Source organism: Acanthamoeba castellanii, assembly GCF_000313135.1.
Source record: "Acanthamoeba castellanii str. Neff unplaced genomic scaffold scf7180000084639, whole genome shotgun sequence".
NCBI lineage: Eukaryota > Discosea > Longamoebia > Acanthamoebidae > Acanthamoeba > Acanthamoeba castellanii.
Window position 1 is genome coordinate 84,024 of NW_004457431.1, and position 16,632 is coordinate 100,655.

General features: G+C 58.1%; 5 protein-coding genes and 1 pseudogene across 5 annotated transcripts; 1 reads left to right on the forward strand and 5 right to left on the reverse strand.

The window, feature by feature from the left end:
* Window positions 1-28: 28 nt before the first annotated feature.
* ACA1_087640 (uncharacterized protein) lies at window positions 29-4,514 on the reverse strand (the record flags this gene model as incomplete). Its single annotated transcript, XM_004338546.1, has 21 exons — window positions 29-192; window positions 269-474; window positions 557-651; window positions 776-959; window positions 1,064-1,185; window positions 1,278-1,431; window positions 1,483-1,586; window positions 1,660-1,771; window positions 1,893-1,974; window positions 2,042-2,098; window positions 2,167-2,230; window positions 2,302-2,444; window positions 2,509-2,599; window positions 2,670-2,895; window positions 2,935-3,078; window positions 3,162-3,328; window positions 3,390-3,543; window positions 3,614-3,673; window positions 3,744-3,813; window positions 3,881-4,231; window positions 4,340-4,514. Coding segments are annotated over 21 exons (2,925 nt in total), but the record flags the coding sequence as incomplete, so codon positions are not given.
* A 658-nt stretch (window positions 4,515-5,172) lies between these two features.
* Window positions 5,173-8,904, reverse strand: ACA1_087650 (cullin family protein; the record flags this gene model as incomplete). Its single annotated transcript, XM_004338547.1, has 15 exons — window positions 5,173-5,304; window positions 5,397-5,666; window positions 5,741-6,069; window positions 6,196-6,313; window positions 6,460-6,717; window positions 6,809-6,887; window positions 6,975-7,135; window positions 7,178-7,347; window positions 7,457-7,616; window positions 7,745-7,884; window positions 7,991-8,132; window positions 8,239-8,298; window positions 8,378-8,482; window positions 8,558-8,660; window positions 8,846-8,904. The coding sequence occupies 15 exons, from the start codon at window positions 8,902-8,904 to the stop codon at window positions 5,173-5,175; spliced, it is 2,286 nt and encodes a 761-aa protein (XP_004338595.1).
* Window positions 8,905-9,328: 424 nt separating this feature from the next.
* On the forward strand, window positions 9,329-9,820 carry ACA1_087660 (zinc finger, C3HC4 type (RING finger) domain containing protein; the record flags this gene model as incomplete). Its single annotated transcript, XM_004338548.1, has 3 exons — window positions 9,329-9,453; window positions 9,520-9,638; window positions 9,708-9,820. 3 exons carry the CDS (start codon window positions 9,329-9,331, stop codon window positions 9,818-9,820), a joined length of 357 nt encoding a protein of 118 aa, XP_004338596.1.
* Window positions 9,821-10,013: 193 nt separating this feature from the next.
* Window positions 10,014-11,811, reverse strand: ACA1_087670 (peptidase M16 family protein; the record flags this gene model as incomplete). Its single annotated transcript, XM_004338549.1, has 3 exons — window positions 10,014-11,186; window positions 11,283-11,531; window positions 11,725-11,811. The coding sequence occupies 3 exons, from the start codon at window positions 11,809-11,811 to the stop codon at window positions 10,014-10,016; spliced, it is 1,509 nt and encodes a 502-aa protein (XP_004338597.1).
* A 314-nt stretch (window positions 11,812-12,125) lies between these two features.
* Window positions 12,126-14,486, reverse strand: ACA1_087680 (uncharacterized protein; the record flags this gene model as incomplete). Its single annotated transcript, XM_004338550.1, has 6 exons — window positions 12,126-12,859; window positions 12,946-13,364; window positions 13,440-13,492; window positions 13,569-13,651; window positions 13,757-14,004; window positions 14,086-14,486. 6 exons carry the CDS (start codon window positions 14,484-14,486, stop codon window positions 12,126-12,128), a joined length of 1,938 nt encoding a protein of 645 aa, XP_004338598.1.
* A 35-nt stretch (window positions 14,487-14,521) lies between these two features.
* On the reverse strand, window positions 14,522-16,534 carry ACA1_087690 (annotated as a pseudogene).
* Window positions 16,535-16,632: the final 98 nt, after the last annotated feature.

The window sequence follows — 16,632 nt, forward strand, 5'->3', positions numbered from 1 at the left end:
ACGTTGAGCCACCCACCACTCATGTGCCATGTCGTGCGCAGTACCAGGTGCCCTGATGCCAGTTGTAGTAGGGCGTGGGAGTGCCTCCGGCAGCCAAGCAGGCGCTCTCGTTCTTGGGCGACAGGAAGGCCGTGCCGGGGTTACCCATCACGCTCTCGGCGTAGGTGTACGTCTCCTCGAGACAGCCCATTCCTAAGGTCAGCACATCAAGCTTTTAGTTCCGAGCCTGCATATTGTAACTCCGAACAACGATTCAGTGAGTTCGTACCGTAGGCCAGACAGTCGCCCTGGGTCGCGGCCGACCGCATCCACCGCGGGGTGCCGTACTTGGGGACCGAGGCAAGACAGTCGGCTTCGGAGTACACGTGGTAGTCGATACACCCCACGCGGCCCTGCTTGGCCCACTCGGGGCACGACACCGTGACGCCGAACGAGTCGGCCTCCAGCTGGAACGGATACACGCACACTCCATCGCTGCAGCACCGATGAATGTCGCCATCAGCGATGATGGCCTGACCCACACCAGCACACGCACATAAAGAAAGGAAAACGGTACATGGGGTCGAATGGATCGCCGGTGGTCACGTTCCGGTACAGCAGCGGGTTGGTCAGTTCGGCGTCGTCGCATGCCCCTGCGGCCTCGCAGTCGGTCTGATTCGCGCACGGGCCGTACGCGCAATCGACAGTGCACCAGGGCGTGCTCTCGCAAGTGGTCTGGAGTGGGCCAATCAGTGCTGATCGAGTCGAATTCGGGAAGGGAGACGTGGGTGCGTACTTGATCGATGCCAGGACCGTGCGGGAAGCACGACCCGGCGGTGCAGGAGCTGGCCGTGTCGAGCGCAGGCAGGTTCCATGCGAACTCGTGGTTCCAATAGAGCAGGGAACCGTAGGGACTGAACAGGCACTCGGAATAGCTCTGGTAGGATTTCAGCACACAGGACTGGGCCACCGGGTTCCACCTGAAGGTAAGGCCGGTTCGTGTGAGCCACTACTACCACTATCGGTACTACCGGCACCAACTCTATGGGGGGGACTGGGGTTGGGAGGCGAGACGTACACGCACGGGCCGCCAAACAGGTCCTCGCAGACCTGGGGGTTGCACAGGAGCTCGTAGTTGGCCGTGGCCGTGCTGTGCAGGTGGCAGTAGCTATCGCACACGTAACGAGACTGGCCGTAGGAATCGACCTGAATGTTCCCGCCGCAAGATCATCTCAGGTTGGGCGGCATTGTCGTGTTTGAAAGCTGCAGTTGTGGGTGGAGCGGGGCCAGTCACGTACCTCCAGCCGGACGTACTCACAGTCGCCCAAGAACCACTTGTTGACGGTGCCGTAGGACGATGAAGTCAGACACAGATGGGCTGAAGTCACCAGCCCCATGTCAAAGACGCACTCTTGGTCGATGTAGTTCTGAGACGACACAGACAGGTCAGTTCTTACCAACCAAGATGACCAAAGGGGGGGCTGCGCGTCGCGTGATACTTACGAGTATACGTCCGGAGAGAAGAGCATCTTGAACCACTCACAGCCTTTCCCGTTGTCGATGATGTTCTTGTCTCCCGTCATGTAACAACCCCAGTATTGCGACACCTGAGCGTGACGCCGCCGAATTCGGTGTTGAATCAGCGAACGCGACCCGCGAGCAGCTCGACAACCTACGCACCTCGAAGCAGGACTCGGGATCCTCGGCAGAGCACAGCCCGCAGAAGTGGTCCGGTTCAGCGGGGGTCGTTGCATAGGTCTTGTTCTCGCAGTTGGACTCGCAGTAGTAGTCCCTGAGCGCGCCGTACGCGGCCGATTGGTGAGAACAAAGCAACCAGAGACGAGTGGTTGGTGGTGGCAGGAGAGATCATCGCATGAAACCTGTTGCTGGAGTTGAATGGTTTGATCTGGCACGGTGCCCAGTTGCAGCTGGGCGAGCCTTCGCAATGTCCCGTGCGCGAGTACATGTCGATCTCCGGTCCGCCCTTGCAGGTCGCTGCATCACATGCCACCATCAAATCAGCGTTCGATGCAATGCCGTCAACCAAGGGGACAGGACATACGTGCGGTCACGTTGGCAACGAAGACGTCGAAGAAAGCCAAGCCTTCTGACTGCGCGTCTGCGTGGGAAGGCCAGCTGTTAGGTGGTGTGCACACAGCCCCCATCTAGGCCGGACAATTCGCGTACCGGTCAGGCCCCACTGAGCGCGAATGTAGTTCTTCTCCTCGTCGCTCATCTTCTCCATAACACACTGTCGGAGGTGATCGGTTAGAGACCATGACAGAGGCCGGTCTAATTGAGTCAGAAGAGCTTGGGTCGCACCTCGGCGAGGAGGGCATTCTGTGCGGCCACATCGAGCGGCACATGGGAGCACGCCCCGCCCCACTGGCATGTAGAGTTGGTGGGGCAGTCGGAGTCCACCTGGCACGGAATCGCGCAGCGGCGAAACACCGAGCAGGCTTGGCCTGTTGGCAACCGATCGGATTGATCAGCGCATGACTCGCCGCAAGTTGCATTGCGCGCGCGCACCTTTGGGGCAGTCGATGACCGAGTCGCAGTAGGTGCCCAGCAATCGCGCTTCACAGTCCCCGCCATGATCCTGACTTCGGAACCCTCCGGCCTGCACACAAAGACCAGCGCTCGAATGAGACGTGACAGAGCAGAGACCATGAGGTGTGTTGGTGAAGTACGTCGATGATGTTGGCGGCGCAGTTGCGCGTGGGGTCGTCTTCGAACTCCATCGAAGCAGCATAGTCTTCCAGGGAGAGGTACATGCAGCCCGGTTCCGAGCTGCACATTGCCTCAACGCGCGCTTGCACAGCTTCGCAGGTGGTCACAGCGTAGTCGATCTCCCGTGCCACGCAGTTGTCCTCAAACAACAGCCTGCCCATCGCAATGAAGTCTTTGGTCAGCCCACTTGCGGACTGTGTGAGGAATGCATGGTCGATTACGCACAGGTTGTTGCAGCAGGGGTCGGTGGTGGCGTTGAACGCTGGATCGACCGATGAGCAACGGATGCTGCTCTGTGTGGTGTTGTACGTTGCCTTCTTCCGCACAAACGATTGGTCGACCCACGACTTGCAGCCGAACCACCCATCACTGTCGTTCTCAACCCGGACCCCATGTCAGTGTCCTCCTAGACAACCTCCCGTTGTCCCCGGGCCGGGGAATGAGTCACGTACGTGGCAACAAAGGCGTTGGAATAGAAGAGAAGCTGGTAGAAGTTGTCGTTGCTGGTGGCAGTGTCGTAGAGGGCATTGAGACTGTGCAGACCGGCTACGGCTGCCTCGAACTTAATCTCGTCGCACTCAGGCTCGTACAGCTCCAAGGGCGCGCTCTCTGCCACACTCTGATATGCAGCGTCAGTGCCGGGCACCACATCGCTTCTATATGACCCGTCTGCGGCGCACCTCCCCATCAGCGTTGACAAGGTTGACGAAGGAGACGCTGCAGTTTGCCAACGAGGGCTCGTAGGCCTCGAGCAGCTGATGGGGCGAGACCGTTTCGACTTGCCTCCAGAACGACACCTGTGCATCGTTGCTCTCAAACTGAACACCCGGGAGCCTGAGAGCCGCACGCGCGTAAGACATCTGTTGCAGTTGGCCGAGCGAAAGCAAGTGATTCCCCCACGTACGGGTCTTTGCCGCGCATGGCCAGGTAGTGCATGCCCGTTTCGTTGGAGGGAAGGGTGATGCTGTGCCACCAGCCAGCGGTCAGGCTAGTGTTAGGCCGGCAGTAGCGAATTGCGAGGAGGGCAGACGTACCCGGTGTTGGTACAGGAGGGGTCGCTCCACGTCGAGCATTCCGAGTCTCCACAGGTGACAGTCATGTCGACTGTGGCACAGGTGGCCACGCATGACTGTGAGTTTCCTTAATCACATCGAGTGTGCGGTTGGCGTACTGTATCGATAGAAATACTTGGCGGGAAGCAGCTCGTTCATGTCGTAGATGAAGAGCTCGTAGGTGACGTTGGAGTTGGCGTAGACGTTGATGAAGAGCGGCTGGTTGGCGTCGAAGTTGGGACTGCCCTGCCCGCAGCAGAAGGACCTGGGGACCGGCCGGCTGTTGCCCGCGCTGCTGCCCCAGTAGTAGCCGCTGCCCGACGGGTAGACCACCGAGTCTTGGCCCATGTACAGCGCGACGCTGCCCGACGAGGGGAAGGCCAGTACGATCAGGTTGGAGCACGGCGGGAAGGTCAGGGCGTAGAACTTGTTGTCTCCCGCCGTGAGGGTCGCCTTGTCGTACACGTAGCCTGCACAAATCGTGGACGATGTCACTCAGCAAGCACGAATCGTACACGATCTCCGAAGCGAGTAGCGCGACGGAAGGAAGATGAAAAGATGAAAAGATGAACGTGTACCCTGGGTCATGTTGAGACAGGTCTGGTTATCGTAGCAGGTGGTCCCGGTGAAGGGCGTGCTGCTGTCACAAGAGCTGCTGCACGTGGAGGCCGAGCATCCGAGGTAGGACACCGCATCCGCCACGTAGAGAGTCTCGTTGAAGAAGACGTCACCGTAGTCGAACTGCACCGTCATCCCCAACTCTGTTGTCGTTGTCCAAGTCAATAGAGACGGTCAGTAGTTGATGCAGTTGGCCCCTCCCCCGTTGGCCAACACCAGGTCCGGAACATGTTTATGTTGCAGGCCCCAATCGCAAAAAAGTGGCGGCCCGCACACCACTTCCGTTTTAGGAGCTAGTCTTGAGATAGGGAGAAGGAAGATGAGGGAGAAGGAGCGCCACAACGTTGATGGTTTGGGGGAGGGAGGGAGGGAGGGTTGTGGCCATTGTGTGGGGGGAGGGGGTAAGATCTAGAAAAATGGGCCGAACCTGATGCCTGCCGCATGGAGTGGCGCGCTCTCTGAATGACGGGCGCTGAGTCGACCAGGGCGATCACCAGCACGGCCATGGCGAGCGCCACCGCCAGCCACGACGCCCCCGTCCATGTTCCAGCAAGGCCACGCCCACCACGCTCCCATCTCATGGTGCCCTCCCGCTGCTCTCTGTCCTTCGGATGTGCGCGTGTGTGATGTCGGTTCGGCAAGTCCCGGGAAATTAGGTCAATCAATGGTCGGTCGGTGAAGGCAACCAACGCCCGTGCGGAGTGGCGGGTATCGTGGTTGGCTGGTTTTATGTATTTTTATCGAATGACGCATTTTTTGTATTTTTATCTTTGTTTGCTGTCGCCTGCGGCCCTCAGGCGATGTATTTGAGGAGTGTGCGGTCGTTGGCGTCGCGGTCGAGGAAGCCTCGCTCGATCAGCGACTCCAGGCGCGCCTTGAGCAGCTTCGCCTGTGGCAGGAACCTCACCTTTAGGATGTCCACCACCTGTTGTGTGCGTTGCGTGTTAAGTGTTTCAAGCACACATGTGCGGTGCGGTGCGTCGGTGAGGAAGATGGAGAGGGAGATGGAGGAGTCACCTGAAGCTGAAGCTCGGTCCACGAGAGCACGTTTCGAGACTTGAGCACGCGGACCATGGCCGCATCCACCTCGAACGCTCGCTGCTTCACGACGGCCACCTGATCCTGCTTGGCCTGCTTGGATTCCTGCTTGGCGCTTCCGGCGGGGAAGGCAACGCGCCGCTTCTTCTTGAGGTCGATCTTGACAGTGAACACGTCGTCGTCGTTGATCTTTTCAGCGCTGGACTCCGCATCGACTTCGCTCTCGCCGCCCTTCGCCGATTTCTCCGCCTGCCCCTGGCACGAGTGGACGTGAGTTTTAGCGGCAATACACACGACACACACACGACACACACGACACACACCTCGGTTTGAACTTCTGCGGGACTCTGTGTGGAGCGCTCGAGTGCTGTGAAGCTCCAGCAGGCCAGAGGCTGAATGGCGGCCTTGAGAATCTCCATGAGGTTGATGTCGTACTCGGACGAGCGCGACGCCCGCAGCTTGGCCCGGGACTGGTCGCCGGGCCACAGGACGGCCTTGATCTCGTTGAGCGCCCAGGCGTCCTTCTGGTTGAAGAGCAGCAGGATCGACGCCTGGAGGGGCGTCACCACCAATTCCCGCTTGGCCTTGCCCTCCGTGGTGGACAGCATCACCGTTCCGTGGTTGTACAACCAGCGCAGCTGCTTCGATCCGCCTATTTAACAAATATATTTATAAATTAATTAATCAATCAATCAATTATACGACAAATTGCATTTATCTCAAAAATATTTTTAATATCTTTAGTAAATAAATTCAAATGAATGAGGGCGGGAGGTACCGGTTTCGTGTTTGTAGAACTCTTCGAACTTGGAGACGGACGCGACGAACTCGGACGACTGACCGGGGAGGGGGAACTTATCGACGCCCGAGATCGGCCAGAACGAGTCGTTCAGCACCTGCACCGACAACTGCAGCCCGGCCACCTGTTGTTTTTTACGATGGTCGCGTGCGTGCGTGCGTGCGTGCGTGCGTGCGTGCGTGCGTTAGTCCGTCGTGATGGACAGACGAGTGGTGGCGACATAGGCCGTGTGAGGTGGCCCACCTTGTCGGAGTCGCCATTCCATTCCTGGAACCGCTGCTTGACCCGGGCGATGGACTCGTCCTCGGCGTCGGTGAACATGCCCTGGAGGCGCCGAGTGAAGGAATTGCCGCACTGGGCCTTGAGCAGGGAGATGAAGTTCTTCTCTGCCGTTTCGTCGAAACCGGACCCGCGCGCCAGCAGGCGCTTGCACAGCCCGCGCCGGGCGTACTCTGCGAACTCGTCCTTGTCTCGAAAGTACGAGAACAGCCGCGCGATGTCCTGCCACCCCGTCACCGCGACCCAAGGCGTGTGCGCTGTCAAACCAGCTGACTCTACCAACCCGCGAGCAGAGGGGAGGCCGTGGGTGAACCTCGAGCTGGGCGGCCTTTTCCTCTTCGGCGATCTTGGCCTTGCCCTTGAGCAGGTAGTCGAGATAGAAGTTGAGCAGCCTGCGCGCACGCGCGCGTGTAGAATGGTTAGGCGGTGCTTTTCAGAGAAGAAGCGACAGTGACAGAGGTGCAGAGACGTGCCTGGACGTGGTGAATTTGCCCGCGCTCAGGTTCATGATGGTGACGAAGGCCTTGTCGAAGGCCTCCTTGAAGCTGGAGTTCTTCAAGAAGCACTGGTCGACCTGCGCCGAATATTTGGTGTAGAGCTCCGCCGTCTGGTCGCCGGTGGTGTGTTGGGCGTTAGTGACCTTGGGCGACACTGGACTTGAAAGGGGGAAAAAAAGCGGTACCTGTTGGATGAAGCTGATTGCAGACTTCATGGCAGCTTGGGCGGTCTTCTTGGAGGCCTGTTCCTTGACGATCGCCACACCCTGCGCGGCGACGTGCTCCTCGAAGGTCTTGGCACTGTTGGTGAGTCCGTTGGCCACTCGCGACAGCAAAAAATAGAATCGCGTCATATCTACCACACACACCACACACACACCACACACACACACCACAACCACACACACACCAGGGAGAGTGTGCGTGAGTGCCACTGTCGTAGGTGAGCGTGGAGTGGGACTCACCCTGCTGCCTGTCGGCGGTGAGCATGCTCTTGAAGGTCGCCTGGAGCGATTCCATGTGATTCTCGATCAATGCAAAATTGAGCGCTTGCTCCAGCTTGGCCAGGGTGTCCTTGTAGGAGGCCTCGCAGTTGCTCGACTCCTCTTTGATGCGCTCTTCGGCCTGTGCATTCGCGTGGTGCACATCAACGTCGTGTTAAAAAGCAGTTCACACGACAAAAACACACGACACACGACACACGACACACGACACACGACACACACCACGATAGTGCGTTGCAGGCGCGTTACCTTGGTCATGTAGTCCGAAATGCTGTTGGAGGACAAGAAGTTGGTGGACTCGTTGACGTAGTACGCCTTGGTCTCCTCGAGGAAACGAGCCTCGAACTCCTGTTCGTAGAACTTGCGCGAGTCGTCGAGTGCGATCGCGTCTGCGCGCGTGAGCACCACCAGACACGACGTCAGCGACAACACACATCATGCACCCTCTCCCTAGACACGAATCGAAAAGCGTGTTCGTGTGTTCGTGCAACGTACTCAGACTCTCGATCATGTCCCTGACGAGGGACTTGTCGAGCATGGCGCCGTTCCTGTCGCGTTCGATGTACGAGAAGAGCGCTGAGAGGAGCTGCTCCTTCAGCGCCTTGTAGCAGTACTCTCGCCACACCCAGATCGACAGCTGAGAACGGAAGCGGGAGAGTGAGTAAAATGCAAACGGCCCGGTCGAGCCGGCGCCAGCACATCAAGAAGACGACGAAGAGAGTGTAGCAGTGCGTGCGGCGTACCGGTGCAATCTCGCGCACGTCCTTCTTGGACGCCCTCTGTGAGGGAATCCAAAAGCGAGCCTGTCCGGTGGTCAGGGTGAGTGAGCACGGTGGTGCCGGGTCATGTTGAGAGAGAGAGAGAGGAATGGCCGGCTGGTACCAGAATCTGAGAGGTGTTGGCGATGGCACGAGCAGAGGAGCGGTAGATCTCAAAGGTCTCGAGGTACTTCTTCAGAAGCGAGACATCCTTCAGATCAGCCAGTTTCTGTACGTCAAGTAGAAGAGATTAGGGTCCCCTTAAAAAGAACTGGATTGAGGCCGGCTGGTAGGCGCTGGGTACCGTGTTGATGATGTGGGCAACCTGCTTCACGAAGCTCGCGCGAAGGCAGTTGTAAAGGCCAAGCTCGTGTCGGTCAGTGCCAGTGCACAGCTTGTAGCAGGTACTGCACATAGATGAAAAACACAAATTAGTCCACCAAGAGGGTGCCAGCCCAACGTTTGATGGCCGCCAGGTGCAAGGTTTGCCTCAATTGAAATTGAAATTGCCAATTGAATTTTACGAAATTGAATGAAGAGGCAAAGATTCTCGAGAATTGAATGAAGAGCAAGGGGTCGGGGCTGCACGTACTCATAGTGCCCCATCCATTCTTTCCTCGTCAAACTTTCCTTGTTGTCAATGGCGTTCATTATCTTGTGGCACCCAGCCGCGAGGGTGTGCAGCGAAGGGTGATCATCTTCTATCACTTCCTCTGCCATCATTTTCTGACTGTCCAACGCTGGCCACGCTCTGGCTGTTTCTTGTGTTGTTGTTCTGCCTCAGTTTATTTCGGTTCTCCTCCTTCACTAAAATGGGCGCAATATATCTTTCCATTTTCTTGAATTGCATTAATTGTTATAAATGCAAGATTTATTTGCTGATCCTGGTTGAGGTCAACCAACTGCTGGTCCTTGCTTGGCGCCCAGGTAGAGCATGACCGTCAAGCCCTTGCATTCGCGAGTGATTGGGCCTTTGCGAAAAGCTGCGTAGCAAGCCTTGTTCTGCGTGAGCCAAAAAGTGGCGGGAAAAGATCAAAACAAAACAAAACAAAAGTAAATCTGCGCAACAAAAGCGATGGAGGGAGATGTTGAGTGGGTCCAACAGATTCCGCCACTCGTGGACGACGATGAGTCACACCTTGACCAATCTATGACAGATCAACAAGAAGAGCGTCCCCGGCTACGGGTGCACATCAAAAAGTAATAATTTCATCCCAAATTTTTGCATTAGGCTCGAAGATGGAGGCCTAACAGGCGCTTGTGCAGGTGGCATGCCATTGCGGCCTGGCACTGGGATGTGCATGAGGACAGCTGCGGCATTTGCCGGATGCAGTTCGATACGTACTGCGTGGATTGCAAGAAGCCTGGCGATGAGTGCCCACCAAGTGCGTTCATCTCTCCATCTCTCGCGAGAGCGGTTAGCAAACGCCTTTCTAACCCGCTCTCACCTCCAGTCTGGGGCAAATGCAACCACATCTTCCATCTGCACTGCATCTTGAAGTGGATTCAACAGCAGGGCGCCGAGGCTCACTGCCCCATGTGCCGCCAGCCCTGGGAGTTCAAATAGAATCACCCACTCCCCCGCTCCACCATGTACATCTTCACCCACAACACTCTGCCTCTTCATCACGAGAAGGAAGCGCTTGGGGAGTGGCGAGTGATGAGGACAGGGTGTGTATTGTGAATCATGAGAGACGAGAAGGAAGAAGGAGGGTGGCTGTTGGGTGTAGTGGTACGAGGATAGCGAGAGGGGTTGAGGCTTAGGCTTTGAGCTTGGGGCGGAGCTCCTCCTTGGTGGGCACGCCGTGGATGTCGCCGGTGGAGACGAGGGTGAGAGGAGAGGAGAAGACGCGGCGGGCCACGCGGGCCAGGTCGTCGCGAGTGACGGCGTCGAAGCGGGCGGCGTACTGGGCCGGGGCGAGGGGCGCGGTGCCGGCGAGGGTGTGGCGGGCGAGGTAGTCGACGAGGCCGGTGCGGGACTCGACCTCGCGGAAGAAGGAGGCCTTGGCCTGGTTCTTGGCCCTGGTGAGCTCGGCGTCGTCGACGGAGAAGCTGCCGGCGAGGCTGTTGAGTTCGGCGCTGAGCAGGCGGGCGGCATCGGCGCCGTGGCCGGGGAGGGCCTCCACAAAGACGCCGAAGAGACCAGAGTCGCTGTAGGAGGCGTTGAGGGCGGAGGAGGCGAGCACGTAGTCGCCCTTGGCGAGCACGTTGCGGGCGAGGCGAGAGCGCAGGCCGACGCCGGGACCATCGCGGGTGAAGCGGGCAGCGCCGCCGAGGAGCGAGCTCAGGGTGCGCACGGCGAACACGTCGGGGTCGGCCAGGCTGGCGCCCTCGAAGGCGAGCGCGACGCGGGAGTTGCCGGGACCGGGGAGGCGGAGCTCGCCACCGGTGTAGGACGAGGCGGCGGTGTAGACGGCGCCGGGCTTGCGGTCGGCAGCCTCGAGGGTGGTCCACGGGGCCTTGTCCTCGGCGAAGGCGTCGGCGGGGAAGTACTTGTTGGCTTGGGCAACGAGCTGCTCGTGCTTGATGCCGTAGCCGACAAGGGCGACGTTGGAGGCCTGGTACCGCTCGTGGTGGTACCTGATGATGGCCTCCCTGGTGACGGCGCCCACTCTGTAGTTGGGGCAGTAGATGGAGTTACCCAGACCCTCATCCCTGTAGGCCTCACGGTGGATGGCCTCCACGAGAGCGGTGGCGGGGTTGGTCTCGGCCTCGTGCACCTCGGCGGCGACCTGAGGAGCGGCGTCCCTCACAATGTACTCCCACGCGAGCGGGTGCATGAGGTCGCGGAGCATCCACACGTAATCCTCGAGGTAATCGGGCATCAGCTGGCCCGAGTACGAGATGTTCTCGCGACTCGCGGAAACATCGAAAGCCGCAGTGGCCACCTCCATCTCCCTGGTGACGGTAAGCGGGCTCCTGCTGCTCGTGCGCTATGTAGCAGCGGGGGGGGGGGATTAATATAGTACGCAGCATTCCGAGCCGGATGAAAGATGAAAAATGGCGGCAATTTGAGGTAATTGGCATACCGAGAAGGCAAGGTGCCTGAGGAAGTGAGCGGCACCGCGAGACTCACCGGTCTCGAAGCGGGCGCCGGCCTTGACGTGCAGGCCCACGGCGGCGAGCGGCAGCTCAGAGCTGACGGTGGTGACCTTCAGACCGCTGTCGAGCGTGGTGGTCTGAACATTGTCGAGGGTCTGAGGAGTGGCCTCCCAGGTCTGGGGCACAGAGCTATGGGCCTGCTTCAAGCTGGAAGTGGCGGTCCACGACGAGTAGCTCTGGAAATGGCGGCAAATAGTCAATCAATTGGCGAACGGGAGGGGGGGGGCTTTTTGTTCTAATAAGCGGCAATAAATGCTCCGAGCGCGACAGAAGTGAGGCGAGAGGACAAATGCGAAGGCAAATTAACAAGCAGCTGTGGCAAGGCGCAGATAAACCGCAGCAATTGCACATTGTACTCCAATTACTGACCTTCGATCCGAGGACGGAAGCGGAGGGCGACGAGGCGCGGGTCACTCCCTTAGCGAGGGACAAACGGGCAGCGTGCTGCGGCTTCATAATGATGTTCGCGAAAATGCGTGAGTGCGGAACGAGGGCGGGGCAGGAGGCTCTCAATCTTCAGCGGCGCAGGCAAAGGCGACGGAGAAAATGGCCAGCAAGCCAAACCGCCACCTTAAATTCTTGTGACCGTGCGCGTTTCGTGCTCACCATGACGAACACAACACGCAACACACGCCACCGCACACACGGACTCAACGCGCGTACATATTGATGCCATCGCTGGGGAACGAGTGAAAACTTTACATCGAGGAGATGACATAAATACAACATGTTGCTCGGCGAGAAGAAGGTGCGGGTGACGTCGCCTTGGTCTAGTTGAGCCAGAAGGCGTCGATGCAGCAGACGCTCCACTTGGAGTTGTAGCGCCACCACCAGAAGAGGTAGAGGAGCGAGTAGAAGGCGTTGTTGCTCGTTTGGGAGACGTGGAAGAGCGGGAAGACGGAGAGGTGGAGGCTGGAGGCGCCCTTGCTGAAGAGGAAGAAGGGCAATAGGAGGAGGAATAAGTCGCTACTCCTCTTGCTGCGGTAGAGCCAGAAGAGAGGTACGAGGAAGAAGGAGAAGGCGGTGCCGCTGCTGACCACCCACACGAAGGGGAAGAGGGTGAAGAGGAAGAAGTCGTTGTCGATGCTAAACCAGAAGATGAGGAAGAACGAGAAGGTCTTGGCGCCCGAGCTGGATCGTGTGAAGGTGAAGAGGGGCAGCACGCCCACCGCCCACCGGCCGGTGCTGCTGCTCCCGGCCACCCACACGAAGGGGAAGAAGGCGAAGAGGAAGAAGTCGTCCTCGCTGCGGACCCACAAGAGCAGGAAGAGCGAGACCGTCGTGGCGCCCTTGGCCGACCGCGCGAAGGTGAAGAACGGCAGCACGGCGACGGACCACCCGCCGCCGGCCGTGTCGCGGGCGTACCAGAACTGGAGGATGAGCGCCCTCGTCTCCGTCTTGGTCCGATAGATGAACCCGAACGGCAGGAGCATCGACAGCGTCTTGGTCTCGTTGCTGATCACCCAGAACAGGAACAGCACGCCTATCGTGCGCTTGTTGCGCGCTGTTTTACGCAGTAGTGTGGAAGAAAGTGTGAGGGTTTGTTCGCTGAAAGCGAGCGCGCGATGCCAGGAGGAGATGATGACGTACAGGCGGAGTAGAAGAAGATCGGGAAGAGCCAGCACAGGGTCGAGTCGCCGTCTCGCTTGATGAAGAAGATGGGGAACACTGTGGCCCACCACATGCCCGACGAGTGCTTGGCCATCCAGAACAGAAGGAAGCCGATGACCGGCTTCCACTGCGGAGAGCGGTAGTAGAAGAACGGGAGCACGGACATCGTCACCGAGCTACTGGCCGGGTTCTTGGTGAACCACACGATGTAGAACAGGCCGAAGCCGGTCTTATCGATCTCCGGGTTGCGGTAGAAGAAGAAGAACGGCACGAGCGTCGTGAACACCCTCCTGTGGCCGTTGTTTGTCGACACTCGGAGCCAGTAGAGCAGCATCACCGACAGCGTTGTGTGATTGTCTTTGTTGCTGAAGATCACGAACGGGAAGAGCACCAGTTTCCTGCAGTTGGTGTCGGGTGTGTCGTGTGTGGGCGAATTAGCTGAAGCTTTACAGTAGTGAGAGCGTCGTGTGTACTCGAGTTTGCCCCGGCGCGTGGTCAAGTAGAACAGCAAGAAGAAGATCGTCGTCTGAAAGCAATGAAGAGCGAGTCAGAGTCAGAGGGCATGAGATCGAATTGAGAGAGCCTCGGGCAGGCGGACGAACCGTGTTGTTCCCTTTGACAAACCAGAAGATCGGGAAGATGGTGAATACAGAATGGGAGTCCATCCTGACTAACCATACCACCCCTGCATGCATCACCACAGACAAGTCAGACTAGGGCAAGCAGCAGCAGCAGCAAGGGCACAAAGGGCACACATGCATCTTCAACTTTGAAAGATCTTCCAACGAACCGCAGATGGTCGTGGCGCTGGAGCTGTCCTCGCTGAAGTGCCAAAAGATGGGGAAGAGGACGATGGCGCGATAGACCCTGAACGAGTTGGCGTTGTGCATGTTCGGCGTATGGATGGTGCGATAGTAGAAGATGTAGAGCACCGACAGGAAGAAGCGCCTCTCGCCCTGCTTCTCTGTTGACACGTACGAGAGCAGCGGGAAGACGTGCAGAACCGTGCGCCCGCCTTCGCCTCCGCTCTGGTCATAGCTATGGTGGTGATAATCATCAGCACAGTGCCGCCTTCATCCTTGCAAGGTCCCTCTCGACGTGACAGGTGGGGTGGCGCACCTTTTGTAGAAGATGACGCAGGGCGCGATGGCGATGAGCATGCGACGTTGCGAGATGTAGATATACGTGAGTGGCAGCAGCCGCATCGTGAAGACCCATCCTTCGCCCTTGCCGGCAGCAACAGCATCGTCGCTGCTGGTCTTGGAGATGCGGAAGAACGGCCAAATCACATCGACGGCCCAGCCCCCTGGCACGGACACCAGGCGGAGCAGGATGACGAAGATGGAGATGCACCAGGCCGAGAGGGTCGATGCGGCCGTGTAGCGGCAGTAGTTGACGATAAACGGGTACCAACCGCGTTTTAGCCCCTTGGCCGGCTCCTCGCTGCCACCCTCGTCATGCCGTTGGTAGTAGAGGGGCCACAAGGGCAGATTTGACGCCGTGCAGCAGTCCCCGGCCATTCAACGATGCGCAATCCAATCAATACTAACATAAATCAGACCAGAAGAAGAGCTCCCCTGTGTAATACAACATCTCTTTCGCCTAAGAGGCCCGCCGCGCTGAAAAAGAACATCGCCAACCAACCACACCGCGCCGCGGCCCACGGGCACCTGGTCCTGCGTTTCTGCGATCTTGCATAATTATGATGTCGGTTAGGGTCATTGGCCGCGCAGCTGGCCAGTTCGAAGGACTCTGGCTCACTTCTTCCCCTTTTGGTCCTCCTCGCCGTGCGTGGCTTGGTTTTTTCTTCATCTTCCTCCTCTTGGTCTTGGTCTTCGTCATCCTTCGCTTTGTCTTTGCCCTTGCCCTTGCCGCGCGCGGCCGGTTTCCTTTCTTCTTCGCTCTCGCTGCTGGAGGACACCCCGTCGTCATCGTAGTCCCGCTCATCCTCTTCTCCCTCGCTCTCCGGTATCTCCCCCTTCTCGAGGTACCTGAAGTAGATCGACTCGGTCCGGTCCTGCAGCGCAGCACAGCCATCAAACGAACGAGGGTCAACACAACCGCTTTCTTTGGCTGACGTGTGGTGGTACCTGCGCGAGCTCGCCCGTCTTTTTGATGAACTCTTTTGACTCGACATCAAGCGTGGGCGCCCTGTGTACATGCGCGGGGGAACGTGTGAGCAATCAACGCCGTAGGCCGAAGGAGGGCGGTGGTCTTCACCGGGTCGGGTGTGGCCGTACCAGTAGTTGAGCAAAGCGTTGCGGCACGCACGCAGGTGGCCCTTTTCCAGGATTTGCACGGCGAAGAAGTCGACCAGGGGCTTCTTCCAGCGCGCGAAGCCCAAGTGCCCCAGGCTCGTCAGGATGCGCGCTAAACGACAAACAACGACAACGACAACAACAAAGCATGGGGTCAGCGATACGCCGACCACATGGGGAAGTGAATGAGGTAGGTCCGGGTACTGATCCGTAGGTTGTTGTGGGTGTGTGAGTTCATGTTCCGGTAGCGCGATAGCCAGTGCTTGGCGCGCTTCACCTGGCCCGTGTGCTTATCCACCAGACGCAGGCCGTAGAAATCGAGCTGGCGTGTTGATCAGACGAGAACGAGAGAACACGGACAAGCGAGCTCGTGAGAACACGGCTTGCTAGGCTTCTGCACCTTATCTTGTAAGCATACCATGAGCTGATAGGACTTGACCACGCGCATGGCGATCTGTACGCTCTCCCGCATCAACTTGGCTGAAGCGCGTAGCGAGAAGACGATGAAAGTGAGGATTGGAGTTGTGTGGTGTGGGAGAGTGCCAAACAGGACTGGCGACTGCTATGTATGTACCCTCTCCCTTGGTGAGACGCGCGGACTGGTAGTTCATGCCGCCGCCCTCAAACAGGGGGAAGAGCCACTGGATGTAGCCGTGGTGGGCCTCCAGCTTCTTGTAGTCGCCCCACCAACGCTTGTGAACGCGATCGATCACGTCACCAGATGGACGCGACGGCCGCACCTGCGTAGCGTATCCGACACAACGCACGAGAGAAGGAAGTATGAGTAATATCCATTACCAAGAAGAAGGAACGAGCACGTAGAAGCAAACGACGGTGGTCGTGGTGAACGCTACGTTGGAGTAGAAGAGGAAATTGGGACCCTCGCGAGGGTTGACCTCGACCCTCGGTGCCGACTGGCGTGGCGACCACGGCTGCGGCACATACGCCGCCTGGACTCGACCTACTCGCAAAATACATGCAAATAAATAAATATTCGAAAAAAACATAATTAAATAATTTATGAATGATAGGAAATGGAGGAAGGGACCTGAGGAACGGCGGAGAGGATAGCGGCCGGCCTCGTTGGTGGTGACGACGGCAGTGGAGGAAGATGAAGACGAGGAGGAAGTGACGCGCACGGTGGAGGCCTTTACGAAGGTGAGCTTCCCCTTTGTTTTGGTTTGGCGCGACTTGTCGTCCTCGGCTTCCTTGGCCTCCACCTCCTCCTCTTCGCGCTTTGTTCGTTTCGCCTGGCGCCCTTCGCCATCCTCTTTTCCTTTGCTCGCAGCAGGCCTCTTGCGTGGCGGCATCGTCAATCTTCAACAACCACACTTCCTTCCTGAAAGTTACCGTTTAATATTTCAATAATAATCTTTACACTTTTTTTCTCGCTCATTTTCTTATTATT